Source organism: Physeter macrocephalus, unplaced genomic scaffold (genome assembly GCF_002837175.3).
Source record: "Physeter macrocephalus isolate SW-GA unplaced genomic scaffold, ASM283717v5 random_148, whole genome shotgun sequence".
Classification (NCBI taxonomy): Eukaryota; Metazoa; Chordata; class Mammalia; order Artiodactyla; family Physeteridae; genus Physeter; species Physeter macrocephalus.
Window position 1 is genome coordinate 24,667 of NW_021145434.1, and position 13,246 is coordinate 37,912.

The window sequence follows — 13,246 nt, forward strand, 5'->3', positions numbered from 1 at the left end:
TGCAGCATGTGGGATCTTCCCGGACCGGGGCACGAACCCGTGTCCCCTGCATCGGCAGGCGGACTCTCAACCACTGCGCCACCAGGGAAGCCCCCCTGGTTTATTTTTAATGCCCAAAAGTCTCGTAACCCCCAGCTGAATGAGCCACAACTCAGGAGAACCAGGCTTTGGTGGAAGGGTGGCCCACAAGGGCCACAAGAGTCTTGGAGGGAAATGTCCATTTACACTCCCTTCCCAGTGTCTGCTCCTTTGCACCAACCCCAGTTTTCAGGACTATATTCAGGGTTGTGGTTTAACCTCAGCGGCCAAGCAGTTTCTGTCCTCCAGCCAAGTTGTCCCTCATCAAACACACCTATGTAGATCCCGACAGGTGCATTTTTAAAACCTCTTGGCCTGCCTCCTTGGCATTGGGCCCATCCAGGGAAGAAAGGGGGAAGTTTTCCAGGTTTCCTTCTACTCCAGTGCACACCACCAGCCCTCTCACCTGCTCCCCATTCCTCCACTTCTGGAAGCTCAGGAAGGTGGAACAGCGGCTCCTTAGACAGCCATCACCCCAGATGCCACCACAGCTGCTGTAGCCATCGCCACTGCCCCCTCTGCCTCCCCCTGAAGCTTGGCTCTTGTCTTTTCTTTGCAGCCCGGGCAAGTGGCTGCCTCTTGCTAGGTTCTGCTCACCCACTTGGTAGCACAGTTAGGCTTAGAGATCCAGCCCAAGGCAGACAGACAGGGCCCAGAACCTCAGTCCTGCCATGGACGACGGGCAGCAGAAAGAGAAGGTATGAAACGGAGCCTCTGCCGCTTGCCTGCCCACTGCTGCCAGCAGCCTCGGACCCTCCTCTCTCTCTTTCTGCCCGCCTCCAGAGTCCCCAGACTCCCTCTCTGTCAGCTCTCACCCTCCTTGCCAGGCCACTCAGCTCTCTCTTGGCACAGCGCTGCCCCCATGCCAGCCCTGTCCCCACCCCACAGACAGGAAAAAGCCCAAGACCTCGCCCTCGCCCAGAGGTACTGTCGTCGTCTGGCCCTATCTGATTTTCTCTTCTTCCCTCCTATGTCTCCACCTGGTAAGGATGGGAGAAAAGGAGGTGGGGACCTCTGGGAGGGAGGGGTCACCTCACTGCTGGCTGGCTCATCGTCCCAGGGTGAGAAAGGTGGGGCCCTGTGCATCCAATAGGTGAGAGGTCCCTCTGAGCTCTGCCACCCCCAGTAGGTTCCATTCATCCTGACTTGGTTCCTCTGAATGCTGCCAAGATCAGTGGCCACTCCCCATCCTCCTCCATCCCTACTTACATCTCCTGGCCCCTAAGAGGCGGAGACACCTACAGCTGGAGAGCTGGGAAACCAGGGCAGGAACCACCCAAGAGACCGTCTCTGACCCCAGCAGTGGGCACATAAGCGCCCAGGACTTCGGCTGTGGGATGGCCAGGGCCTCCCGGAGCCGGTGAGAGAATGACAGGATGTTCTGCCGCCTGCAGGTGAAGCCCCTGGGCTTCCTCAAGCCCTCCTCCTTGATGAAGGTTTCCAGTCGCTTCAAGACACACCAGGACTCGCTACCCCGGCTGCCCGTGCCCCCGCTCCAGCAGACCCTGGACCGTTATCTCAAGGCGCTGCAGCCCATCGTGAGCGAGGAGGAGTGGGCCCAAACCAAGCAGCTGGTGGAAGAGTTTCAGACCGCGGGGGGCGTAGGGGAGCGCCTGCAGAAGGGGCTGGAGCGCAGGGCCAGGAAGATGGAGAACTGGGTGAGTGAGAAGGCAGGGGCACACCAGTCCCCTTGGCTCACGTGGAGGGTTAGGGGAACAGGGCGCCCCCCCACCAGAGACCCTGGGTCGTTGTGAGCGTCCCTCCTGTGGCCTGTTGCTGGCTGCACACCCCAAATTTTCCAATACGGGCTGCTCTGGTGCATCCATTTGCACCACGGAGTTTCTTGAGCACTTACTCTGTGCCTGGCACCAGGCAGGGTGCTGGGTGAGCAAGAAGGGCACCGTCAGTGGCCTGTTGGAGCTGACATTCAAGTAGGGCAGGAAGAGGACACACGCGAGAGGACGAGGTCACCTCAGGCAGTGAGTTCTATAGAACTTCTCAGGAAGTTCTATAGAAATAAAAAGGATGATGCGAGAGTGAGAGTGGAGAACAGTAGCATCTTCATTCTGAAGGAGCAGGGAGGGTAGGGAGGAGGCGGTGTTGGGTCTGAGACAGACAGAGGGAACAGCACGGGCGAAGGTGGCAACAGCTGGTGCGTCAGGGGACAGAGACAGGGCGGGGCGGGGCCCCCAGGAGAATTCGGCACTTGGACTTGAGCTCAGTGGGAGGGGGCTGCAGGGTGATCATATTGACAGTGATTCATTGTCCTGGTTCTGAGTCTCAGTCTGTCACAAAGGTGTGTGCAGATGTGTCTGCGCTGATGCCCCGGGCCCTTGTCTGTGCGCATCTTACACCTCACCGTGAAGTTAGAGAGGACTGCCCTGCTGCTGGGAGGGAAGCAGGGTGGGACAAGGAGCCCCGTGGGGAGGCTGGTGGGGAGAGGCTGGGAAGTCATTTGGTCCAGGGCATATTTCGGTGTCATGGCACTTGCTGATGGGGGTGGGGGGTGGACAGTCCTGTCCTAAAGCAACTGTGTGGGTGAAGCGAAGGGGGATGTGTTGAGAGAGGGGTGAATGAGGGAGAAGCGGGTGTGCAGGAGAGGACCAGAGCCAGGTCTGGCCCTACAACGTTAGGGGCGCTGTGAGGGAGCGGGTGGAAGGGTGGGGGCTACACAGAGGAGGGGAGAGTCATCAGCTGGCGGAGGGCACAGATGAGCCTTGGCGGGTCAGGGCCTTGGACCCTGGAATCAGGGTCTCAGCAAGTCTGAGGCCTGGCAGTTTTCCAACTTTGTTTAGCCCAGAACTACTGCTTCAGACACAATCTGCTGGCTAAAGGGCTGGGGGCACCACCCCCTCTCCACTCACAGGGCTCTTAAGGGGCTCTACCACTGCCCAGCAGATTCTCACTGAGGGAATGCCCACATCGATAGGGTCTCCCCTTGACTCCCGAGCTCAGGTCAGAGGCTCTGAGGTCCTTGGTGGCGTGAGGGCTCCTGGCTAAAGGGCAGCCCAGCCCGGCTGTCCTCAAGGGGAGGGAGTTCCTGTCTGCCCCTCCCTGATCTACAGATGAGGAAACTGAGGCCCAGAGAGCTAGATTGAAATCCCAGAGGCACACAGCAGCTCTCCAGGAGGCTCCGAGTTAGACAGGAGGGTCTGGCTGATCAGGGAACGTGTCTCCAGGTCACAAATCAGCAGACAGCAGTCGCCCACTGGCTTGCTGTGCCACCCGGGCACGTTGCCCTCCTTCACCCCTTGCCAGGGGCCCAAGGTCAGCAGTTTCCCAAGGGGAGTCTGTGTGGTGAAGAGGCACGTCCCAGTGCAATTTAAGATGGGATGCGGAAGCACAGTGGGGCCTGGGTCTCCAGGGATTGAGGGACCTGCCACAAAGAGGCACACTGGGCCTGTGCTTGGGGGAGTGTGTAGTGGGGGCGATGTTGCCATCAGCACCTAAGGTACAAGGGTGACAGTCACCTGGTTTTCCCAAGACTGGAGCCTTTAGCAGCATGTCCATGGCTAGTCCCCAGAGATACCCTGCCCTGGGCGGAGGACGGCCAGCCCAGTAGAGATGCAGCATGTGTCACCTACAAATTGTCACTAGTGCAATGATGTATTTGTCTTTACAGTGAGCTCCCCAGATTACCCTGACCTTGAGATCCAAGTGGGTGTCCATTCCATAGTCTGACAGCAACAAAACTGAGGCCACAGAGGACCAGGATTCCTGAGGGCTCCTCTGAACCCCGGGCTCCTGCCTACCTGGAAGTGCCTACCTGAGAGGGGCAAAAACTCATTCATCAGACTTTCTTTTTATGTAGCTTTCTCTGTTTTCTTTTCTATCAGACAGACATTTTTATTTCTAAAAGTATTAAAATCATTGACCTGAAATGTGTAAGATTAGGAAAAATGGTTGATATTTCTGCCTCTGTTCCTCCCCCCACCCCAGGTTTCCTGCCAGTCGTTTTTTCTTGGCAGTGTTGCCTGATTTCCCTCGCTAATGCTGATTGGCTCCATCTAAAGGGAAGATGATGGGATGCTGCTGGGTTTAAGAGATTGGGCGGGGTCTGGATCTGAACATTCACTTTGAGAATCTGTGCTCCCTAGAGGGGACAGAGGGTGCCCAGCCAGGTCCACTGGCCCTGGTGGGGAAGGGGCAACCTGGTCCCTGCCCACCCCTCCTCACAGGCTCTGGTCCTTCCCCCAGCTGTCTGACTGGTGGCTTAAAACAGCCTATCTCCAGTACCGCCAGCCCCTAGTCATCTATTCCAGCCCTGGTTTGGTGCTGCCCAGGCAAGACTTTTTGGATCGGCAGGGCCAGCTCAGGTGAGTGGCCAAGGCGGGCGTGGGGCTCTGGGCTTTCTGCCGGGAGATCGGAAGGGCCCCAGCCCTGTTCGTTACCTTCGTCCCCACAAACAGCCTTAGGAAGTAGGGAGCATAATCCCTGTTTTCCAGGTGCAGAAACTGAGGATCAGAGCAGTGAAGGCACCTGCCCAAGATCACCTTTCAGGATTGGCTGACCCAGACAGGAAGCAGGATCTTCCTGGCTCCAAAGCTTCATAACTGTCAACCACCAAACTGCAGACTAGGTCCCCTCCCTCCCCCTAAACCTGAGGCTACCCGTCACCCCAGTTCTGGCACTTCACCACTCCTTCCTGCTCTCCTCAGCTGGCCACAGGGGTGACCTTTGTACACAGTCCCCTTTCCACATTTGGCCATGTCACTTTGCCTTGGCCTCTGTTCCAGTCCTACCAGGGGTAAAAATACCAGTGACGAGGATCTCCTGCCCAAGGACTAGGCACTCACGGCTATCACTGCTTCTCTTAAAGGGATCAGGGCACCCCAGGAAGGGCCAGGGGTTCAGGCCCAGGAACTCTAGCCAGTGGGCCCCATGTTGGGGGCCAGGAGCACCCCCAGGCTTCGGGCATGGTTGATATGGCCCAGACAGTCCGGGGATGAAGGGCAGGTTGAGCAAGGTGGCCTGGGGGACACAGAGGCCCAGAAACAGGAAGGGATCTAGGAGAGGGGAACACCTCACGCCACTGCCCTCCCATTCACCCTTCCCCTGCACGCACAGTCCTAGGTCCCTCCATAACTGATGCTCCAGAGCAGGGTGACGGCCTTCCAGACTCCAGGCTGTGGATCAGGGCCTCAGGCCCTCTGCGGGTGGAGTCAGAGGGCACTGACTCATAACCCAGCCATAATCATGCTGCTGTTCCTGCCAGGCGCTTGGCCAGTGCATCTCCCTAATCCCTTTCCCTAGAGATTACGCGGGCTGGGACTGGAACGCAGGTTCTGCACTTGAACTCCTTCAGGCTCTCTGTAAGCAGGAGAGAGGAGGAAGGCAGTAGGTCGCTTCCCTAGACTAGGCTGCTCCCATCACCCTGGTGTCTCTGACCCAGGGACCTCCTTCTGGGTGTCCACACAGACTTCTGATCTCTAACTGGTCCCTCCAGGTTCGCTGCCAAATTAATCGAGGGCGTGTTGGATTTCAAGGCCAGGATTGACAAGTGAGTGGCCCCGCCCCCACCCTGTCTCCTCCCACCTTGACTGCCTACTTGCCCCAGTCCCTCCAGCCGGCCCCGCCCTACCCTAAGCCGGAGCCCCCTCCCTGCCCCCCGCCCCTCCTGCCTGGGTGCTGAGCAGGCCCAGAGCTCAGTCGCTTTCACTTCCTGTTGACCCAGCCTCTTTGGGGGCTGGGGAGACAGAGCGTGGGGATTGGGACACCTGGGTCCTCTGCTCCAGCTGCTGTGACCTCCTCCTGGTGATCCTATTCCAAGAGACCCCTGGAATTGGCATCCCAGCCAAAGAGGACCCGGCCCCCCCAGGGTTGACTTGCCGCTTTGCCTTCCCTGTGGCAAACTGAAGCCCAGAAAGGAGAAGGGAGTTTCCAGGGTGACTCACGAGCAGGGTGGATTTCAGGCCTCCTGACCCAGTCGGGCTCCAACAGGCCCCCCTGTCCCCAACCTCACGCTGAGGGGGTGGGGGGACACGAAGGGGCCCAACACTGCTTCTGTGAGCCCCACTGCCTGACCAAGCCCGCAGCCATACCCAGCAGCTCCCTGTGGGTCCCGCCCTCCCGCCTGACCCTCTGCCCCTGCAGCGAGAGCCTGCCCGTGGAGTACCTGGGGGGAAAGCCGCTGTGCATGAACCAGTACTATCAGATCCTGTCCTCCTGCCGCGTGCCGGGCCCCAAGCAGGATTCGGTCACCAGCTTCAGCAAGACCAAGAAGCCACCCATGCACGTCACAGTGGTGCACAACTACCAAGTGGGTGGGCCCCCGCAGCCTTAGCTCCCGCGCGGTTGCCTGCCGGGAGGAGAGGGGCGGGGCCGAGGGTCAGCTTCCCCAACACACCTGCCCATGTGGCCCCGGAACAGGCAGGCCCTGGGCCTCTCTCTGCCCTGGGTGTCCAGCCAGGCCCCGGCCTGGGGGAGGCCAGGAAGGGCTATGGGCCTGGCCAGCCTGGGGAGAGCAGTGCAGGGACCTCCTCCCATCTCCTCGCCCTCGGCCTGACGCCGTCCTCTCAGCTGGGCTGCCAAGGCCAGGAGGAGGCTATGCTGCGAGGTGACTGCTGCCCATCTGAGGCTCCCACGAACCCCCTTCTCTCCACCTGCCTGTGTCCGGACAGTTTTTTGAGTTGGATGTGTACCACAGCGATGGGACGCCCCTGACCTCGGATCAGATCTTCATGCAGCTGGAGAAGATCTGGAACTCATCCCTGCAAACCAACAAAGAGCCCGTGGGCATTCTCACCTCCAACCACCGTAACTCCTGGGCCAAGGCATACAGCACCCTCATCAAAGGTACCCCTGGGAGGGGAGCAGAGGCCCACACCAGGCCCTAGGCAGCCACACGTCTCACTGAATCCTCTCAACTCGGAGCGGGTGCTGTTGTCCCCATTCCGCAGAAGAGGAAACTGCAGTGCGGTTGGGTCCAGTTAGTTTATTCTTTCTATTAAGTAGCAAGTTGCAGTGAGAATGCAAGTCCCCTGGCTGAGGAGCCCACCTCCACCTTCCCTCCAAATCCCGTGTTGGTCAGGGGCATCGTCCCCAGAGTCAGCCCCCGGGTTGGATCCCCGACTGCCTCACCGGCTCTCTGCGTGACCTGGGCTTCTGTTTCCTCCTTTCTGAAGTGAGTCAGGTGTTAGCCCTGCCTTAACGGGGTGCCGTGGGGCTGCAGGCCCCTGCCAAGTGACGCTCCGGAGGCCTCCGCAGGCCTGGCCCCCACGCCACCACACACACACGCACACGCACATCTCCACAGACAAGGTGAACCGGGAGTCAGTGCACTCCATCCAGAAGAGCATCTTCACCGTGTGCCTGGACGCACCCATGCCTTGGGTCTCGGAAGACACGTACCGCAGCCAGGTGGCTGGCCAGATGCTGCACGGGGGTGGCAGCAAGCTCAACAGCGGCAACCGCTGGTTCGACAAAACACTGCAGGTGAGGACCTGGCAGGCCAGGACTCCCGCCCAGGCATGCACCCAGGCTTGGCCCACTGCTTCCCCGGGACTTCCTGCCCCTCCCCTGGAGCCCAGAGTCCCTGGCTTCCCAGCTTGTAAAGCAGGGGGGAAGCCAGCAGGTGGACGCGGCTATAATTAGCAGCAGTCAGCCTGTCATTACTGGGCCTGGCCCAGTAACCTGCGTCACCCCTCCAGCATATCCATCAGCAGATCAGAGAGAGCCTGGGATGTGGGGCCAGGTGAAGTGGCACAGCCTTGGTCGTGACTTTGTACCTGTAAAATGGGGTGGTAGGACTCGCAAGGGTCGTTGCGAGGACTCGGAAAGGTCTATTTAGCACGGGATGTCCTTAGCGTGACCTGGGACAGGTGTTCCAAGGCCCCCAGTGAGTGTTAGCTGTTAGGAATAACAGTAATAAGTCAGCAGAACCCCTTGAGATGGCTCAGGGACGCCCTACCCGTGGGACCCAGCCGGTGAGTGGCTCCAGGGACCTGGGGCTGTCGGGGTCCCCATTCTCCTCTGCAGTTCATCGTGGCAGAAGATGGCTCCTGTGGGCTCGTTTATGAGCATGCAGCAGCAGAGGGACCCCCCATCATCACCCTTGTGGACCACGTCATTGAGTTCACGTGAGTGTGGTTCCCCCTTCCTCCAGCCAGTTCTCCAGCTCCTGATGACAGGTGACACAGAGGCGACAGAGTAGCCTTCAAAGGAGCAATGGCATTCTCCCTTACACCTGGGAATCTGTTTCTTCAGAGGAAGCCAGAAGAGGGCGTGGGTTTTAGAGTCGATCAAACCTGGGTTTGAATTCTGGCTCTGCCACTTCTCAGCCTTGTGACCTTGGACAAGTCCCTCCCCCTCCTCCGTTTCGCCATTTAAAAGGTGAAATGAAGGCAGTTTTCAGAAGAACAAACCCAAGAGTCTCCCTGGGCTGGTCCCCGCCAGCTTCGGGGACCCATCCTCCCCATCCTAATCCCGGGGATGGACCCAGGCTCCCGAGACACCCGGCAGGAGCCTGAGACCCCCACGTCCTATGCAGGAAGAAGCCCGAGCTCGTGCGGTCTCCCATGGTGCCCCTGCCCATGCCCAAGAAGCTGCGGTTCAACATCACCCCCGAGATCAAGAGCGACATTGAGAAGGCCAAGCAGAATCTCAGCATGTGAGTGCTGGGTGCCAGGCGGGCGGGGCCGGGCCCCTCTAGCCAGAACAAGAGTCAGCTCTGTCATCGTGCCTGGCTGGTTCTGAGACTGCCCTCGGCCCCTCCCTGGGGCTGGCAGAGGCTGCCAGGTGTCTGCTCCTCACCCACCTCCCCCGACCCCCAGCATGATCCAGGACCTGGACATCACGATGTTGGTGTTCCACCACTTTGGAAAGGACTTCCCCAAGTCTGAGAAGCTGAGCCCAGACTCCTTCATCCAGATGGCACTACAGCTGGCCTACTACAGGTGCGCCCCGCCCCCCCTGAAGGAGGGATGAAGCCTGGGGGCAGAGGCGGGGGGCCTGCCAGGGGTGTGCTCAGCCCACCTCCCACCCAGGATCTACGGGCAGGCGTGCGCCACCTATGAAAGCGCCTCTCTGCGCATGTTTCACCTGGGCCGTACCGACACCATCCGCTCGGCCTCCATGGACTCACTGACCTTCGTCAAGGCCATGGATAACCCTAATGTGACGGTGAGAGGTCCGGGGCAAGGGTGGGAGAGCTGGGTTTGAGCCTTCTCCTTTCCTGCTCATTCTGTCAACACGCAGCGAGCAGCTGTTGTATTCCAGTCCTGTGGTGGATACTGGGCATCTAGGGGAAGATGGAGCCATGAATTGATCAGCGTGGTGCTTTCTCTCAGCCAAAGAGAAAAGGAGACTGCGGTGGACCCTTGAACAACGTAGGGGATAGGGGCACCGCACGGTCAAAAATCCACATGTAACTTTGTAGTCAGCTCTCTGTATCCGTGGTTCTGCATCTGCAGGTTCAGCCCACCACGGGTCGTGTCATACTGTCGAATTCAGTGAAAAAAATCCACGTGTAAGGGGACCCGCACAGTTCATACCTGAGTTGTTCAAGGGTCAGTCATCAGCAGTGAGCACTTGCCCCGTGTCAGGCCTTGGCTGGGGACTGGCCAGAGAGATGGCAGCTCCAGTTCCTGCTCTCAGGGAGCTCAGAATCTAGAGTGGGGAGTGGGCCACTGAGGAGGGTGGCCAGAAGAGGAAGCTTCAGCTCCCTGTCCCCTCCCCCTGCCCAGGAGCGCCAGAAGGTGGAGCTGCTGCGGAAGGCCGTGCGGGCCCACCGAGCCCACGCCGACCAGGTGAGCCGGCCCCTCCTGGCCCCGCTCGCTTGACCCGGGCGTTTCCCCCTGGCCTGTCCACCTGCCTGTCCAGCCCTGCAGCAAATGGCTGCTCCCCTTAGCCTCAGACACCCCTCCGCTGAGGCTTGGGGCACTTGGAGCAAAGCTGAACATCCCCATTTTACAGTGGGAGAAACCAGGGCGAGGCCCAGTGACTGCCCGGGTTGGCCTCTGGATCTTGAGTCATCAGGGCTCCCCCCCGATGCCCCTGGAGCCCAGGATGCTGAGGGTGTGCACGGGCTGGCAGGCAGCAGGGTTCCTGCCCTCTGACGGCTTGGGCTGCAGTCAAGGGGTGGAGGTCTGGTTCCCATCCTGGCCCCGAGCGCCTGTACATGCCAGGCTTTGCCCATTTCACATGCAGAGGTCTATTTAGATCTCACTGCCGCCCCGCAACGGGAGTTTAGTGACTGTCCCTATTTCACAGATGAAGACACTGAGGCTCCTGAGATATAAGTGACCTGCCCAGGTCCCTGCCAGGATGAGGCCGGGCCACTCAGCTGCAGTCCTGTGCTCTTAGGCTGCACTTTCCTGCCTCCCTGGGTGGGTCCCTGGGCCTCAGTTTCCCCATCTGTGAAGTGAGGGCTCTTGTGCTTGGCTGCTCTGGTCTCACGGGTCTGAGGGGCCAGTGAATGGAAGAGGCATTGCCGCCACAGGCTCCTGAGGAGGGCAGCAGTGCCTCGTGGGCCTGAAGCCCCTGTTCCTGACAGCTCCCCTTCCTGCAGGCCATCCGTGGGGAGGCCTTCGACCGGCACCTCCTGGGCCTGAAGCTGCAGGCCATCGAAGACCTGGTGAGCATGCCCGACATTTTCATGGACACCTCCTACGCCATCGCCATGCACTTCAACCTGTCCACCAGCCAGGTGGGCCGCTGCCCTAGGTGCCCTGGGTTGGCGGGGAACAGAAGCCACTAGAAACTGGAGCCGGACAAAGGCTGCAGTGAGCGGAGCCGAGGTCCAGAACACGGTCACTTGGTGGTGATGTGACCCACACAGGCGCACTCCCGAAGCAGCTGAGTTCTGGAGGAGGAGCTGGGGTCAGGGGGCTTTGCTGCAGCTCAGGCAGGATGAGAAGGAGTCAGGATCCCCCCCCCCACCGCCGGCTTTCATTCATTCACTGATCAGATGTTAAGGAACGTCTGATCCATGCCAGCCTGTGCTGGGCACCAGGATAGAGCAGGGACAGACCACTGTCCCTGCCCCCAGGGCTTCACAGTCGAGGCAGGAAGCACAGGGAACGAGGCCGCCCCCCCTCAGGAACGTCAGGGAAGTCTCTGTAGGGAGGTGACACCAGAACTGCACCCGAAAGGATGAGAGGGAGTAAGCTGTCGGCTGGAGACGAGGAGAGGGCGTCTCGGGCAGAGCACGGTGGGAGCCGACGTGGAAAGGCAGGCTGGTGCCACCATGGGGCTGGGATGAGAGCCTTGGTCCTGTGCCATTCTCAGGTCCCTGCCAAGACAGACTGTGTCATGTTCTTTGGGCCCGTGGTCCCAGATGGCTACGGTGTCTGCTATAACCCCATGGAGGCGCACATCAACTTCTCCGTGTCGGCCTACAACAGCTGCGCCGAGACCAATGCGGTCCGCCTGGCGCACTACCTGGAGAAGGCGCTGCTGGACATGCGCGCTCTGCTGCAGAGCCACCCGCAGGCCAAGCTCTGAGCCCTGCTGCTCAGGCCTGCCGGTGCCACAACCAAGCCGCCTCGGGCTGGGCCACCCACCGGGCCCTACTCCTTCGCTCCCTCTCCCCCTGGGCCCCCGAAGATCTGACCGAGTCTGGGACGGCATCCCCCAGCGGGGCCCGTGGCGCCGAGCTGAGTACCTTCCGTGGGTCCTCGCCAGCGCCCGGGCTGAGTCCAGAAGCTGAGCAGGAGGTCGGGCCAGGTGCCCAGCATCTCACCCGCTGCGGCCTCCTCCTGGGAGAGGAACCAGCCGAGCTCATCCCTTGTCAGGGTGGGGACTGGGAAGTCCCTTTCTTGCTAGCTCAGCTCTGCCCAGTTCCTGCCATGTGCGTGGCCAGGCTTGGGTCTGTACCCTGATCCCTAAGCTCCCAAGGACCTAGAGACAGGGTTACCTGGAGCTGGGGGCCTCCAGGCCTCCCCAAGGCTGAGGGGCCAGGGCGCGAGGCGTGCTGGTGGAGGGGAAGCCCACGCTGTGTCACAGCACCGTCCCCCGTGGCTCTGTGCTCTTCTGGATGATGTGGCTCACAGGCCCCAGCTCGCTTGCTTCCACACAGCTTGATTCCTGAACCATGTCCTGGTTGTATAATAGTATCACGTGAGGCAGTTAATAAAGGGGAAATTTGTTGGGAAAGAGTTGTTTCAGCCGAGGAGGCAGGCAGGGTGCGGCAGATGCCTGGCTTTGCCTTCCTGCAGCTTCCCTCGCATCTGGGAGCTGGTGTCCAAGCAGCCAGTGGGCCCAAGGGTAGGGCTCCCAGAGGAGCGGAGCTCTCAGGCTTGGGTCAGGAAGCCAAGGGCCAGCTCGGACCTCAGGGCTCTGGGCCAGGACGGCACCAGACCCAGGCCTGCGTTCTTCACAGATAGCTCCCAGCTACCCATGACGTGGGCCTCTCCAGACCCGTGGGCTGTGCACGGGGACAGCCCTCCCAGGGGACTGTGGGGCCCTGTACCCTCGGATCTGGTTGTCTGGGCAGCGTGGCTGACACCCAGGGCCCAGGGCCTCCTCTGCTGCCTTGCACGGAGCCCAGCAGGAGCGGTGGCTGGGCAGCCGTGCTGACCCCAGCCCTAGCCACTGCCTGGGACCACCAGGGACCAGATCGTGTGGCCACCCAGCCCGAACATTGTATCTGTCCCCAACCCCGTGCACCTGGTACGGGCCGGGTGTCCTGCCTAAGTCAGCTGGGCTGCTTGTGGAGAGTGGAGGGACTCTGGCCCTGAGGAAGATATATGTGAAGCCCCAGAGGGAGATGCCAAGGGTGGGAGAGGCTACCCAGCCTGTGGGTGCGGAGCTTCATGGCCTGGCTGACCTGCGATGGTCACTGGCGGGGGAGGGGGGGGCGGGTCCTGAGGTGGTGTCCGTTTTGCAGATGATGGAACAGGCTCGGGGAGCGCGTGCCACGCCGTGGGGCAAAGCCTCGGGGAGCAAGGAGTGGAGCCCAGCCCACGGGGGAGTGGGTGTTACCCGAGGCCTGGCTGCTCCTTGGGACCCCGGCAAGGCCGGCAGGGTCGGGTATTGCCGGGGCAGGGGTGCACGAGTGTCCCTTCAGGGACCTCGAGCAGGAGGACCTGAAGAGAATCCCACCTCAACGGCACAGAGGCCTTGCTCTGCAGCTGGGGAGCGGGGCTGGCCCCTGGTGTTCTCAGGCTGGGTCTCAGGAAGCAGGGCCTGCAGCAGGAGCTGAGTGTGCCCTGTGTGAGCAGCGCTAGGG

The 13,246-nt window shown here is 60.6% G+C and overlaps 1 protein-coding gene across 5 annotated transcripts in view; it reads left to right on the plus strand.

Annotated features, from left to right (window-relative positions):
* Positions 1–12,167, plus strand: part of CRAT (carnitine O-acetyltransferase) — a 14,090-nt gene extending 1,923 nt beyond the window's left edge. Inside the window, exons 2-16 of one of the 5 annotated variants that reach the window (XM_028484226.2) lie at positions 638–776; positions 862–1,002; positions 1,473–1,736; positions 4,276–4,394; positions 5,525–5,578; positions 6,172–6,309; positions 6,725–6,873; positions 7,334–7,512; positions 8,056–8,156; positions 8,567–8,686; positions 8,850–8,972; positions 9,063–9,198; positions 9,762–9,824; positions 10,586–10,723; positions 11,305–12,167. In XM_028484226.2, coding sequence (XP_028340027.1) covers positions 750–776; positions 862–1,002; positions 1,473–1,736; positions 4,276–4,394; positions 5,525–5,578; positions 6,172–6,309; positions 6,725–6,873; positions 7,334–7,512; positions 8,056–8,156; positions 8,567–8,686; positions 8,850–8,972; positions 9,063–9,198; positions 9,762–9,824; positions 10,586–10,723; positions 11,305–11,520 — 1,968 coding nt within the window. In that variant the 5' untranslated portion in view covers positions 638–749 and the 3' untranslated portion in view covers positions 11,521–12,167. Of the gene's footprint in view, positions 1–637; positions 777–861; positions 1,062–1,472; positions 1,737–4,275; positions 4,395–5,524; positions 5,579–6,171; positions 6,338–6,698; positions 6,874–7,333; positions 7,513–8,055; positions 8,157–8,566; positions 8,687–8,849; positions 8,973–9,062; positions 9,199–9,761; positions 9,825–10,585; positions 10,724–11,304 lie in introns of those variants that run through there. The other 4 variants (XM_028484225.2, XM_028484227.2, XM_007103765.4 and 1 more) reach the window with 4 other exon arrangements.
* The last annotated feature ends 1,079 nt before the right edge of the window (positions 12,168–13,246 follow it).